The sequence below is a fragment of the Artemia franciscana genome, chromosome 1, assembly GCF_032884065.1.
Source record: "Artemia franciscana chromosome 1, ASM3288406v1, whole genome shotgun sequence".
NCBI lineage: Eukaryota > Metazoa > Arthropoda > Branchiopoda > Anostraca > Artemiidae > Artemia > Artemia franciscana.
This window is the reverse complement of record NC_088863.1, coordinates 24,328,092-24,341,538: the sequence shown is the minus strand read 5'-3', so window position 1 is coordinate 24,341,538 and position 13,447 is coordinate 24,328,092. Positions and strand designations below refer to the sequence as shown.

Genomic DNA, 13,447 nt, shown 5'->3' with positions numbered 1-13,447 from the left:
GTTCTCGCTGGGGAACACACGCAGGTTGACTACGGGTTAAATTACTTGAAAATTTTCCCTCCCATGGCTATCACTCGACAACGCTGAACTAGAGTCAACCCTCTCATGCTAATTCACGGTGAGTTGGGTTCCAACCTGTTGGAGGTTCTCTCTCAGGTTAATTCACGATCGCAGAAAGGGGGAAGCAGCATATTGACAAATGGAAATAACGAGTCCAATTCAAGGCCTACAAGGGCCTCCTGCAATCTGCCTCGACTCTTATGCAAGTGAACTTGCATTTATAAGCCAAGGAATTTGGGCGAGAAACAAAAATTTCAACTGTCTGTAATTGACTACAAAACGTCGACTAGACATGGGCTAGATGGGAACCCCAAATGAGAATGAGTATATTGTTGGTATGTGTGAAGCGGATGGTAAACTACCACTTGAGCAATGGTCTAACCATTGACGGCTTTAAGGATTCGTGCTCTAAGCGCGGCAAACATAGGCTCAATGAAATACCCTATGAAAGAGGTATATGGTGTTGGTATGTGCCTATAGCAATGGCCTAGCGCTAGAACAACGGGTCTAACTAGCCTCGGCTTGAAGGCATCCGTACCTCAATCGGTGAACATGGGCAAAAGAAAGGAACTACATTGTTGGTATATGTTTAGCAATTGATTGCCGCTAAGGAAACAGTCTAACCATTCAACGGCTTTAAGCATCCGTACTCTAAGCGGTGGGCATAAGCTAGATGGGATGACTGTCTGATATTTATTAGGGAAAGAGAGCGAGAGAGAAGCTTGAATGCTCTAGAGTGGATATGGGCTGGATGGGAACCCCAAAGGAAAATGACTATATGGTTGGTCAAACCATTGGTCAAACCATTTATATAGTAACAAAAAAGCTAAAGATATACTAAAGAAACATGATCCTTTCTGTGAATGCTTGAATTGTGCAGGCTTACCTTAGTTTCGACAAGATTTTTAGAGAAACTAAATTTCAGCTGAGGGAACGGGAAAAGGAGTCTGGGAGGAGCATTTGCCCCCTCCCCATACCTCATAGAAAATTACACCCCTTCTGCTATTCTAGTGCTACTTAAATGAAAGCCAGAAGTTCGGCATTGTGGAGTGACGTGAGGGGTGTGGCATAAGAGGGAGATGACAACGACGGCAATGAGGGGGAGAATTGATGCCAGGTTTTCTTCTCACTCAATTTGGCTATCTGTCTTGGCTTTGTCCACAATTAGCCATGACTTGATGCCCACAACTATTCCATTTTAATTCAAAAATCAACTTGCTGAACCACGAGTAATCTAAAGCTTCTCAAGCACTATCGTAAGCGATGACGAGATATTTGAATTTCAATCAAGGTAAAAGCTTTACTCCCTCAACCCTTACAAATAAATACTATGGGTAGGGTGAATTCTTATGGAACAAAGTCAGTTTAAAAGGAAGGAACACGGTTTTAGCTAGATTAAGACTCGACGCTTGTGTAACTCTTTATTAGAAAATCCGTGCTGGTCTGTAAGCCAATGATTGACGTTTCACTCGAGACCCTGTCATTGGCATTGTATAATAAACTCAAATGAGTGTCCCTGATGGAAAACTACCAATTAAATGTTTATTCAAGTTAGATATACGTTGAACAGTCTTGGGATTAAGACTTAAACTTGCCCGAAGCCATGTTAAATCCTAATTAATAATTAGAAAGACCACATAGCACGAACAGAACGACCATAGCATTAAATCTAAATATCTAAGTTGTTCATGGTTAAAAGTTGGTCAAACAAATTCAAAATAGTATTTGAGTTTGTCAGAATTAGACCCTGATCAAGACAAATCTGAAACAGTAAGATAAGAAGATCAACTAACTAGCCATTCCAAATCCATTCTGCAACAATCCTGCCAATACCCGGCAAGTTTTTCCCAAATAACGGGCCATTGAGCCCTTTGGGATATTGTTTTGTTATTGTTAGTTTATGAAAATAAATAGAACTTGAACTTGTTTCCTTTCTTTTGAACGTTGACATTACGGTTTAAAATACCGTTTTATGTAGCGTAACTAGTACTATGTAGCTATCCCTAGCTTTCTTAACATCGTATTGCTACAGTCACTCTTTACTATAATAACTGTGAAAACCCCCCATTACAGGACATTTTATTTGTAATTGCACATAGCCGCATTGAAACAAATTTTCTTACCATCATGAATGGGAAACAAAAGAAACGTAGATAATATACTTGCATTGCCCTAAAACACATAGCAGGAATCAATAATAAGTGCACCAATTAGGAAAATTTCACAGTCTTTCATCGACAAAGATGACCGCAATCTAACAACCGAATGTTAATTTAAGACTCTAGATTACCTAAGCCTTTTAATCCAGACTCTTTCTTTCAATATTTAACATAATATTAATGTTGTTAACCACTCGAAAACATTACTGAATTTTATATCTCATGAAAGATCTCAAATCTTGCAATTTAAGCTTTTTGAGCCTTGTTGTTCCTATAAAGCTATCCGTCGCTTTTCATATAATCGTGCTAAATAAGATAGACACTGCTAAAAAAAGAAAAGTACAATAATAATTAGAAGTAGGTAACTCTTCATCCTTGAAGAAGACTGTCGTAGAACTACCAATTCTTACTTACAACTCTTTAACTTGTCTCCGGATTCTGTTTTCCTAATTCTTTAAACCAAATTAAAGGTAAACTAATTTACACATGTTATTAACCCATTAGCCAAGAAGATGACTAAGCTCTAATAACCTGTTTTACTTGCAAGACCCTCCCCGTTGCACATGTTAAATAAAATTTTCCGCACCCTTAAATACGTCAGAAACAAATAATAGGTAAACCAACAGGCAAAAGATACAAACCCCTCATGGCAAAAATGACCCGCGCATAACAGCCCATTGTTACTTATAATTGCTTTTTTTTTAAACTGCCGTTTGAAATGTTTCAACAGATCATAGAGAGTAAAAACTCCAACATCACATTAAAATTTCCAAGAAAACAATCAACTTTTCGTATGAGTATTGAAATCACAAGAACTTGTAACAAATGAAAGGCCTGGTATTGTAACTTCTTTTGGTTACAACAAATCAACTGCATGCTTTTGACATTCCTAGTTATAGGATTTATGGCATAGTTTTGTCTAAATTTTATCTGCATATAATAATTTCTATTCTGTATACATATTATATAGAATAGATTATATAGAATTTATTAGATATTTATTAGAATTTATTTATTTATTATTATTATTAATGTTATTATTATTATATTATTAATTAATAATATTATTAATAATGTATTATAATATTAATAATATTATTTTTAAAAATAACTTTATATAAATAAAATATATAATACAATATTATAAAATATAATATAATATAAAATATATAAAAAAATATATAAGTTTATAAAAATAAGTTTAAATAATATTATTATTTATTTATTTATTTATTAGATATTATATAGAATATATTATATAGAATAGAATAATTTCTATTCTGTATATATATAATTTCTATACAAAATATATTATATCATTATACTGTATAATATATTAACTATTGACCGCGAGCTACAAGTACCTCGCAGGGATCTTCTTGGTAGATCGTGAGGGATATTCAGACGAAGTACATGGTGACTAATCTCATTCGCGCTACTCACCTCGAAAACACAAAACTAGCAAACCGTACATCTGCCATTAAATCAACGTTCATTTAGGAGTGAGGTTATTCGGTTTATCTTGTGTTTTCTGCCCCTTGAGATACGAGTGTATCAACTGGGAACAAAGGAAACATTGAACATCATTACAAAACCGTTCACTCTAGCATTGAAGAGGATTTACGTACGATCTCTTCCTTAAGGAAAGAGAAGGCAGTACGACCTAAACCCAAATTAAGCACTCAACAGTTTCAATGTTTGGGGAAAATTAGACAGCAACAAAGCAGCAGCTGATGTATCTTAATTCTCTACTCGTATCACGCAGCATTTTGAAGAAGACAACGCTGTAGTGGAGATTTGACTGATTAATTTTTAGCATGACCTTTCATTAAAATTAAACACTTCAAGCAACGAAAATATTTGGTATTTTGTTCCTAAACAAAAATTTTGACTCAAGGTTGAATTCAATTGGTGCAATATTTGTCAGTAATGATTGAACAGTATCAAAATGAAATGTGATTTTTGACAAAAAGTGGACCTTCATATGCAAGAAGATGTGAGAAAGATCTTTTGGCAAGTTAAAAAAAAAAATGTCAAAGATGACAAGGACAATCTGACAAAGGGCCGAATGAATGTTTTACGACAACATGAATGAATGGGACTAGGAAACTTTGGAATTAGGAGTCTTCAAAAACAATATGACTTGCTTAAAAATGTTAAAGTGACTTGTTAAAAGACTGCCTAAAACAATTAAAAAATTAAACGTTTGTTTGCTTAAAAATAATACCCCCTTCAATCATGATAACCGTATTTGCCCGTCACTTCTTCACGATATAATTAAAAATTAAATTTACTAGTTACTCTCGCGACTAAATTCTTATTGAGACTTGCAAATTATTCCATACTCATGATTCTAAATTTTCCCTATTGTGTATATTGTATAGGTTTAATTTTTGTGTATGCCGAATTTCCTTTTCTTGAATTTTGCCGAGCCAAGTTTTACACGTGTCCAAATTTGCCGGGTTAACCTTTGTGTTGAGTTACACGAAACAAATTGGTGCATTTTTGTAATCATTATTTTTTTAGCATGAGGATCGGCTCCATCAATTAATTAATAATAAGCTGCTAGTCTTATCGATTAGATTACCACAAATCGTGAGAATGTTGACTCAATACAACCAAAAACTCTCCAGAGTAGATACTGCCTCATAGGACAAGGAACGGGCATGATAATGGAAGCTCTTGAAAGAGCCTGAAGCTAATAACTCGCTCCATCTACTTATTTAAACTCCACAGGCAAGGTTATCGATCCTCGTGTTGTCCGTAAAAAAATATCGTTAGAGCAATGTGCCCTTTTCGTCACTTTTCTTCGTTGTTTTCTCGTAGACTAAATCCCTTTGGTAATAAATCGACTCTTTTTATGGAATAATCTTAGAACTATTACTCATCTAAGAGGGACTTACTTTATAGCTTATAGAGCCACTTGCCTCCTTGGAAAGTAAATCTGATTCTCGAATTATAACGTATTAATGAAACAAAATATTCTTTTTCCTTAACAGGGTTCCTCATGGAATTTATTGGACAGTTTTAATCTAACGTTATCAGAGTGTGTCTATAAATTACAGAAGAAGAAAAAATTAAGTTTAATTACCGGTAATGTCTGAAATTGGTGAATGTTGACTGTCATCGGTGAATGTCCGAAATGCCTTTTTTCCCCTTGGATTTAATCAGCGTTGCTAGCCAACTTTTTCAGCTTCATGCAAGGCTTGATGGTGCCAGGTTAGGTTAGATTAAAATTTAAACCATTTCTGAGATTTAACTAGCCCAGCCGAACCTAACCCAGCCTGACCTAACTAACTTCTACCATTAAAGTTTGCACAAGACTTAAATAGCTCATTCGCAGAGCTAATTCGCAGAATCTAAGCAGAGAAAAAGGAATTTCGGACAATGATCGGTGAATATCGGACATTAACTGAATTTCAGACAATCACAGTAACATATATACAAATATTCCGAAATAAACTCAACCCTGGGTCCAGAATGGAGTGTTCTCTGCCAGAAAATAAGGTGCAAAGGGTTCAATTTCAGATGCCACAGGGCCTAGAATTGCATGCAGATTATTCATTAGTTTCTTCAAATAATCAAACAAGAAGAATGGGAAAGAATACATATGCCTAGCATGCAGTGTAATTTGCTAATTCAGAACCACATCCTTTTTCGCGACAACAGAATGTTTTTAAAGAAAAGGGCGACTAATAGATTGAACTTCATAGCGAGATTTCTATGAGAGAAGTATACACTTGATCTAATAACTGGTAAAGCACCTTGACCATTTCAGGACTTCGTCACAACTTCCTTTCTCATCACCCTTCACTTTCCCTTCAATTTCCTCTGGTCATCCTCTATCCCGTTCCACTCGACCATAGTGGCTTAGTCGCTGCCAGATTTCAATGGAATAGATTTCTTTCCAAGAGGCCACTATCTAAGAAAACACTTAAAATTACCAAAGAGTAAAATTAGCCTCTCGACCTTATCGCTAGAGTTCAGGCCAGTTATTAAGAAGGTATCTCGTTTTTAAAAGGCTTCGACTGCAGAATGGATCATAGGTGTCAATTACAAAAAATTTCAAAGGAAATTTAAAAATGACTCCAAGCCTTGGAATAATTATTTGAAATACTAAAAAAATCGACCACGAAGTATATGCATCCAAGACCATGGAACAAACACCATGAAAGGAAGCAACTTTCTCGGCGTCACTACCCAAATACCAAAAGTATGTTTTTTTTCCTTTTTGATAATCAGAAGTTATAAATGTTGCCTTGAATTATTTTTCAGATAAGTCAGATAAGTTTTAGTTTTAAAACTTTATTGTCACGCTAAAGCTTGTAATGTAACTAATCAATTAAGATTTTTATTTGCTTTAGATAATATTTGAAGAGACTTACCTTCATATTGAATCTCAATGTTTTCTTCAACTACAGTTGGAATATTGGACGTAGAATGGGGCATTTTTTGCTGGACTTTATGGGGAGGTACTAACAGGTACTTCGAGCTGGGAGGTGCGGCAGAGGACATTAAAACTAAAAGAACAAACTAATATATGTCTCAAATTCAGGCTTATACAGTATCTTCAAATTAAACTATCTATCGTGATTAAGCCGTGCCTTTTCCACACGAAAGAGATGAACGTGAGAATCAATTAAATTCAGGACAATAGCAGCACTAGCCAACCTTTCTTACCAACAAACACTTCACAGAAATAAACTGTAAGTAAGGACCAATTTGGCCCAATAGTCACCGAAACAAAAAAAAATCGATAAAATAAATACAATCAAAAGAATTGGCCTTTTATGTCGATTCCAAAAATATATAAAAAATGTGGAATTTTGTATGTTTTACCAGAAGAAACACCAAGGATGGTTGTTAATCTATTTGTTCCAAATGAATAGAATTAATCCAGTCTAATGTTATCTGTCAAAAGCTACGAGACTGAGAGAATTTACCTGGTTTTCAAAAAATGGAGAAAACACCCCCAAAGGTCAGGCGATCCAAATGAAAATCTCACCATTAGATTCAGCATATCATAGAACCCTACTGTAGTGGTTCCCAGTTCCTATCTAAAAAAAAAGTGGACTTATGTATGTTTTGCCACAGGAAAGATCACGGATTGGTGTTTACTCATTTATCCAAAAGAATAAAATTCATTGAGTTTGGTGTTACTCATCAAAAGCTACGAGCATAAGAAAATTCACCTTGTTTTCGAAAAATGGGTAAAACACCCAAGAATCAAGGGATATGATTGAAAATCACATCATCAGATCCAGTATATCAGAGATCTACATTGCAGTTTCAAAATTTTGTCAACAAATATTAACTTTTGCATTTCAAGCAGTTCGAAGTACCGAACTGTATGTAAAGAGCGACTCGTCTCAATAGGGACCAAAATTCTAAAAAAAACTGAAATTTAATATGAATAGATACATCAAAAGAATCAGCTTATTCTTCGGATTCCAAATATATAAGGTACATCAGGTTTAGTGCTACCCATCAAAAGTTACGAGCCAGAGAAAATTTTCCTGATTTTTGAAATAGAACCGAAACACCCCCTAAAATAAAAGGAATCTCAATTAAATTACACCGTCAGATTCAGCGTACCAGTGAACCCCACTGTAGGACTTTCAGGCTCCTATCTCCAAAAATGTGGAATTTTGCTACTTTTTCCAGAAGACAGATCACGGATGTTTATTTTTGTTTTTCAGAGGTGATTGTATCAAAATAATGGTCCTAAAAGATCATGAGGGTCATTCGAACGGAAATTAAAAGTTCTAGTGCCCTTTTAAGTGACAAAAAAGATAGGAGAGCAACTGGGCTCCCCACTACCATTTATCCCCCGAAATTATCTGACCAAAATTTTGAGATAGCCATTTTATTCAGTAAAGATGCAAGATCAAACAATTGTGTCTTTAGATGTAAAATGACCTCCCACAATCCGTGGGGAGAGGCCTGTAAGTTATGAACTTCGCCAATTGTTCACAAGAATTCTGGAGTGATCGAAAAACCGATTCAAGGTTAGCCTTATTCAAATGAAAGAATGCTAAGGAGAATTTTTCAGGCTGAATCGTCCGCAAGCAATATTACACGGAGAGGGATTCTCAGCGAGACTGGAATCGTCTGGAGGAAATTTTAGGGGGTGAGTTGTGATGCACTTGACCTTGGATGAAGTATCCACGGATGAGTTCTTAGTGACGGAGGGGGGGGGCTAGATTAACCGGCATTATTTGAAACACAAGTAGAAATTACTCCATATATGAAGGGAGGCCTCCTCCTCAACACCTTGCTCTTTACGCTAAAGTTTGACTGTTCATCCCAATTTTTCAAGAGCGTCTACTAACACACAGGCCGTTTTATTAGAATAAGAAGTTTTTTTTTAAAGTGCTAACAGTCCAGCGTAAAGAGCAAGGTATTGAGGAGGGGGCAACCCTCCATAAATGGAATAAATCTGCCAAAGTTAATTAGCAAATTCTGTTTTAATTTTTCATGTACGGTGAGCCAAATTTGAACCTCCATTAGTTGAAATACGTTCAGAAATTAAATGAAAAGACAAGTTTTTTTTTAACTGGAATTAAAAAACAACATTAAAACATTAAAACGAACAGAAATTATTCCGTATATGAGGAGAGCTATCCCCTCCTCATCGCATCGCTCTTTACGCTAAAGTTTTTGTTGTGTTAAAAAATAGGGTTATGAAAAAGGGTCGCTCCTTACTTTCAGTAAAAAAAAATGTTTTTTTTTAATATTTAATTTCTTGATGTTTTCTTCCCACAAGAAAGACTACGAATATGTGTTTTTCATTACGGTGATAATGTCAAACCAATGGTCCTAGTAGATTGGGAGAGTTCAAAAGGTCATTATTAATTAAAAGGATTTTTAATTCGAACAGAAATTACAAATCTTAGTGCCCATATTCAGTGACACAAAAGACTGGAGCACAACTAGCAACCTCATACGCTCCTTTTTCACCAAGACATCCAATCATAACTTTGAAATAGCCATTTCGTTCAGTATAGTTGAAAGGTCCAAAAATTATGCCACTGGGGGTGGCATGGCCTCCCTTAGTCCCCGAAGAAAGGGCTGTAAGTTGTGCAGTTTGTCCATAGTTTACTCATAGTATTTACTATTTGGATGCATGTGTATATGGATATTTGTCGGAAGGGGAGGGGGTATTTTCCACGTGGAAAACTTTCCGTGCGGGGTGAAGTCTCTGGTAGGATTTTTTCTAGAAATCAAAGACCTTTCTATGGGGGGGGGGGTTTAAAGGGAAAATTTTCCACGGAGCGAGGTATTTCCGGCACGATTTGAAAAACATTAAAAAAAATAATATACAAATCTTTTCACATAATAAATCTAGGTGGCAACCTAAAATTATAGTTGATCTTCGACTTCAGGTGAATACAAAGATAGAAACCCAGAAAATTCCGCTATTACTATTAGAAAAGAAAACAGGACAGAAATAGCTGCTCTAATCGTCGACTAACAGAGAATATTATAATTATGAAATGTTGACCCCCCCCCCCAAATTTTCGGTATGAAGGGGAGTTCAAACTCTGAAACTAGTTCTCTTAGATATGGCCTTGAGTATATTCCTGGCCTTTTTTTTGTCTATCTACATTCAGTCCTATTACTACTTAAATAGACAGCTTTCTAGAGGAAAAATTAGAAGATCTTATTTCTAACTAAAAAAAATAAGTTTCTGGCATTGGTGGTATACATGGTTTACATCTCAATTCAAATTCAGAAAGATAAGTTCCAGACCAAGATGACATTGTATTATTAGTATAGGAACCAAAAGATACTAAAGGGTAACACATAATCAAAAGAATCTAATTATCTAATTTAAATTATTCGATCCACCAATTACCTTAGTGCAAAAGGGGACTGAATTTATCCTGAGGGTGGGGATCTAGCCCCCTCTAAAGAATTTCTACATGATAAAATCGATTATCTACGTGATGATCTATAAAGTTCTGGCTCATAATAACTTGACTCATAATAATTCTCTATACTTATAAAATTAAGAAAACTAGGGCTTTACTGAAAAAATAAAACATCAAATTGTCTTAGGAGCATTAAAGAACTTAAATAGCCACCAGGCAATAAAAGACTAATTTATAGTTCTCGCCCAGGCATCTTCAGTCTTAGATTATTTGACAAAATTGTAATTTACATGTCGTAGCAAATTAAGCGAAATCAATCCTTATAAATTTACAAAAATACTTTACTTTTCTACTGCATACATTATTAAGTGCTTGATCTTTCTAACTACAACAATCTAATTAATAATATCTAATAAGCGTAAGATAAAAATTAGTCTATAAACATAGAGGAACATTTCGTGTCAGTTCCATAGTTGTATGCTACAGATACTGCGAAGCAATATTTTCCGTCCGTTTTAAGTTCCCACATAGCTCTTTTTTCAGTCAGAAAAGCCTTATTTTTTTTAGATGATTCAATGAAGTAGACGAGTTTACAACTTCTAACTTGCGCATAAAGTTGAAGAGCTATTTTAATCCCTGTTTATATCTAAGACAAGAATTGGGAAAAGGACAAAATTTCTTAAAACGGTTTTTTTTAAGAAAATGAAAACAAATCTTATCCAATTCAATTCAATTTTTTTTATTTATAAACAAAAACATAACTAAATTACTAATAACCACCCCAAAAAATGATACAAAAAAGTACTTTTAACGGGGCGGGTACTTACATTTTTTAAAACAAATAATTTATCAAACTAACTAAAAATTAAATTAATTAACAAATAAATAAACTAGATATCTAAAATAAAAACTATAACCAATCTCTCATCAACCATTCTAACATAATAATAACTATAGGAACAATGATAATAAATAAATAAAAATCTACGAACTTTTTCCTAATGAATATTTAGGATTTTTGGATTATCAATAAGATTTATCCTAAGTTTTGTCGATAATTTGGTTTCATATATTTGAATATTGTTGAATATTATCTTGGTTAAAAGGACTACGTAAGCATTTAATCTTTCTTTTTTACCAAAAATATTTACTTAGTTTTTTCGGCTTCACCTCAGATTGCCAAGAATAAAAATTGTTACGATTGGTGATATTCATCAATCTAATCAATAATTGAAGATGAACCTTCATCAGTTAATTACAGCTATATTTCCACAGAATTTTTCCGCGATTCAGTTTCACAGCCGCTATTAACTTTCCAATGAAATAATCACTCATATGTTCCAAGAACAGTGCCTTGAAAAACAGTCTTTGCCCCCCCCCAAAAAAAAACAACAACAAATAAATAAACTCCATGAATCGCTAACGTAGCTTGACAAAGTAGTCAAAGTCACTGAGATCGGCAACAATATTGCCGTGACGAACAAATATTGTTCCCATGTATTCACGCTGTTACAAGATGTACAACCGAAATAATAAAGAATGATGCATTCAATTGTTTTACTAATAATTGTTTTATAGAATAGAATCGGTTTTATTTGCACAATCTCTCGTAGTCATAAAACTAAATGACGCTTGTGCTTACAAAAAAAAGGTTAAATCAAACGACGAAAAATCAGAAGACGAATAGGATTAAATCAACAATTGTTATTTGTTGTTTGTTTGTTGTTATGTAATTTTCCTATGGTCCACGGGCTTTTTCTGGAATAAATTATTATTATTATTATTATTATATATACTTTGATACATAGAAAGGGATGAAAGAGTTGGAAAAACGATTTGTGCATGAAAGAGGTGCTGCTAATCTGTCAATGTTCTTCGACCTAGTACTTCGATGTTTCACTAAAACTGGTGGTAGTATCGATCTGTGTTTGTCACTTCTGAGAAGATATTGGCCAAATTCAAGGATCAAACTGAGACGACGCTCTTGATGAGAGGGAATTTGTAAAGTGGATAATACTAACTTATATTCAGTAAAAGCATCGCACAATATTACTTTGACTGCTCTTTTTTGTATTGACTCAAGCTGGTCACTTAGGTAAAGTGTTATTGACCTGTGGGCCCCATACAGGACATGCATACTCAAAAATTGGTCGGATGCAAGTGAGATAGGCTATCCTTAATTGTGCCACTGAGAAACCAAATCGACGCATTAGTATAAGTGTCCGCATCGCACTTTTGATAATTGTATCGACATGAAGGCTGAAAGAGCAGTCGATGCTAAACTTGTATTTTCACCTTTTAAACAGACTGTTGAGACACAAAAGTTCTCAAATTGACTTGACTTACTAGTCATTAAGATTTTCATTAATTGTGCTTATTTCATTGAGAACAAATAAAATTTATTCAAGTTTTCTTGAATTCCATTTATTAATTTAGTAATTCTAAAAGCTATACATCAGGTTTTTTTGCCCACAATAAGAAGCCATGAAAATACCCTAAATCGGATATATTAGGAAATTTTTAATTTTGGCTGCTGAGCTTTCAGCAAATAATATCATTATATATGAAATATTCAGTTTAATTTTACTAGTTCTTTACTAGTTCCTATTTTTACTAGTTTTACTAGTTCTTCCAGATGTTTTACTAATTTTATTAGAAATTTTACAAGTTCTTTACTTTACCAGTTTAATTTTGATTTTACTACAAGGGCTTTTGGAGACACACATAGTTTTCAATAAAACGCAAATGTAGGCTTTATACTTTTACAGTTAGGGAAGAGACAGTAGCCAAACTATTGTTTGCAGCAACTTCTACTCGCTTTGTGTTTGATTTGAATGTTAAATTTAAGTTTTACTCGTTCTAAGATTTATCTATTCCTACACATTAGTATCTGCTGTATTTTTGTTTACTATGATTGTTTATTTAATTTCTATTCGTCGGGGGTTTCATTTATTTTTTAATAGTAATTTCTAGTCACTTTGAGTTTGAATAATTAAAAGATTTTTTTCTGGTGGTCTAAAGTTTAATACAGCTCTTCACTTTTATTTGAAAAACTTATTTTTTAGAAAGTTTTTTTTTTTAAATTAATTTCTGGTCAAAATCCGAATCTGTTCTTACCATGACCGGTAGGTGATGAGGATCTGGACTGTGAGCTCTTTATTTCCAAGTGGTGAGCCACTGACGATAGGGTACTATCAGAGTAAATCTCCAAAGTCTGCGGTGACCCTTCTCTAGAATACGAATCTGAAGCTATCAAATCTGCTCCAAGAGCATTAGGAGATACTGGTGCACTTCTAAAAATAAAAGCAAATAATAATATCAGTAAAAACTAAGAAAGACGCAATTTAATTAGAA

The 13,447-nt window shown here is 34.2% G+C and overlaps 1 protein-coding gene across 1 annotated transcript in view; it reads right to left on the bottom strand.

Annotated features, from left to right (window-relative positions):
• Positions 1–13,447, bottom strand: part of LOC136027243 (forkhead box protein K1-like) — a 69,924-nt gene that overhangs the window by 5,685 nt on the left and 50,792 nt on the right. The window contains exons 6-7 of the mRNA XM_065704317.1: positions 13,211–13,386; positions 6,605–6,739 (exon numbers count right to left, since the gene is read on the bottom strand). Of these exons, the coding sequence (XP_065560389.1) occupies positions 6,605–6,739; positions 13,211–13,386 (311 nt within the window). The remainder of the gene's footprint in view (positions 1–6,604; positions 6,740–13,210; positions 13,387–13,447) is intronic.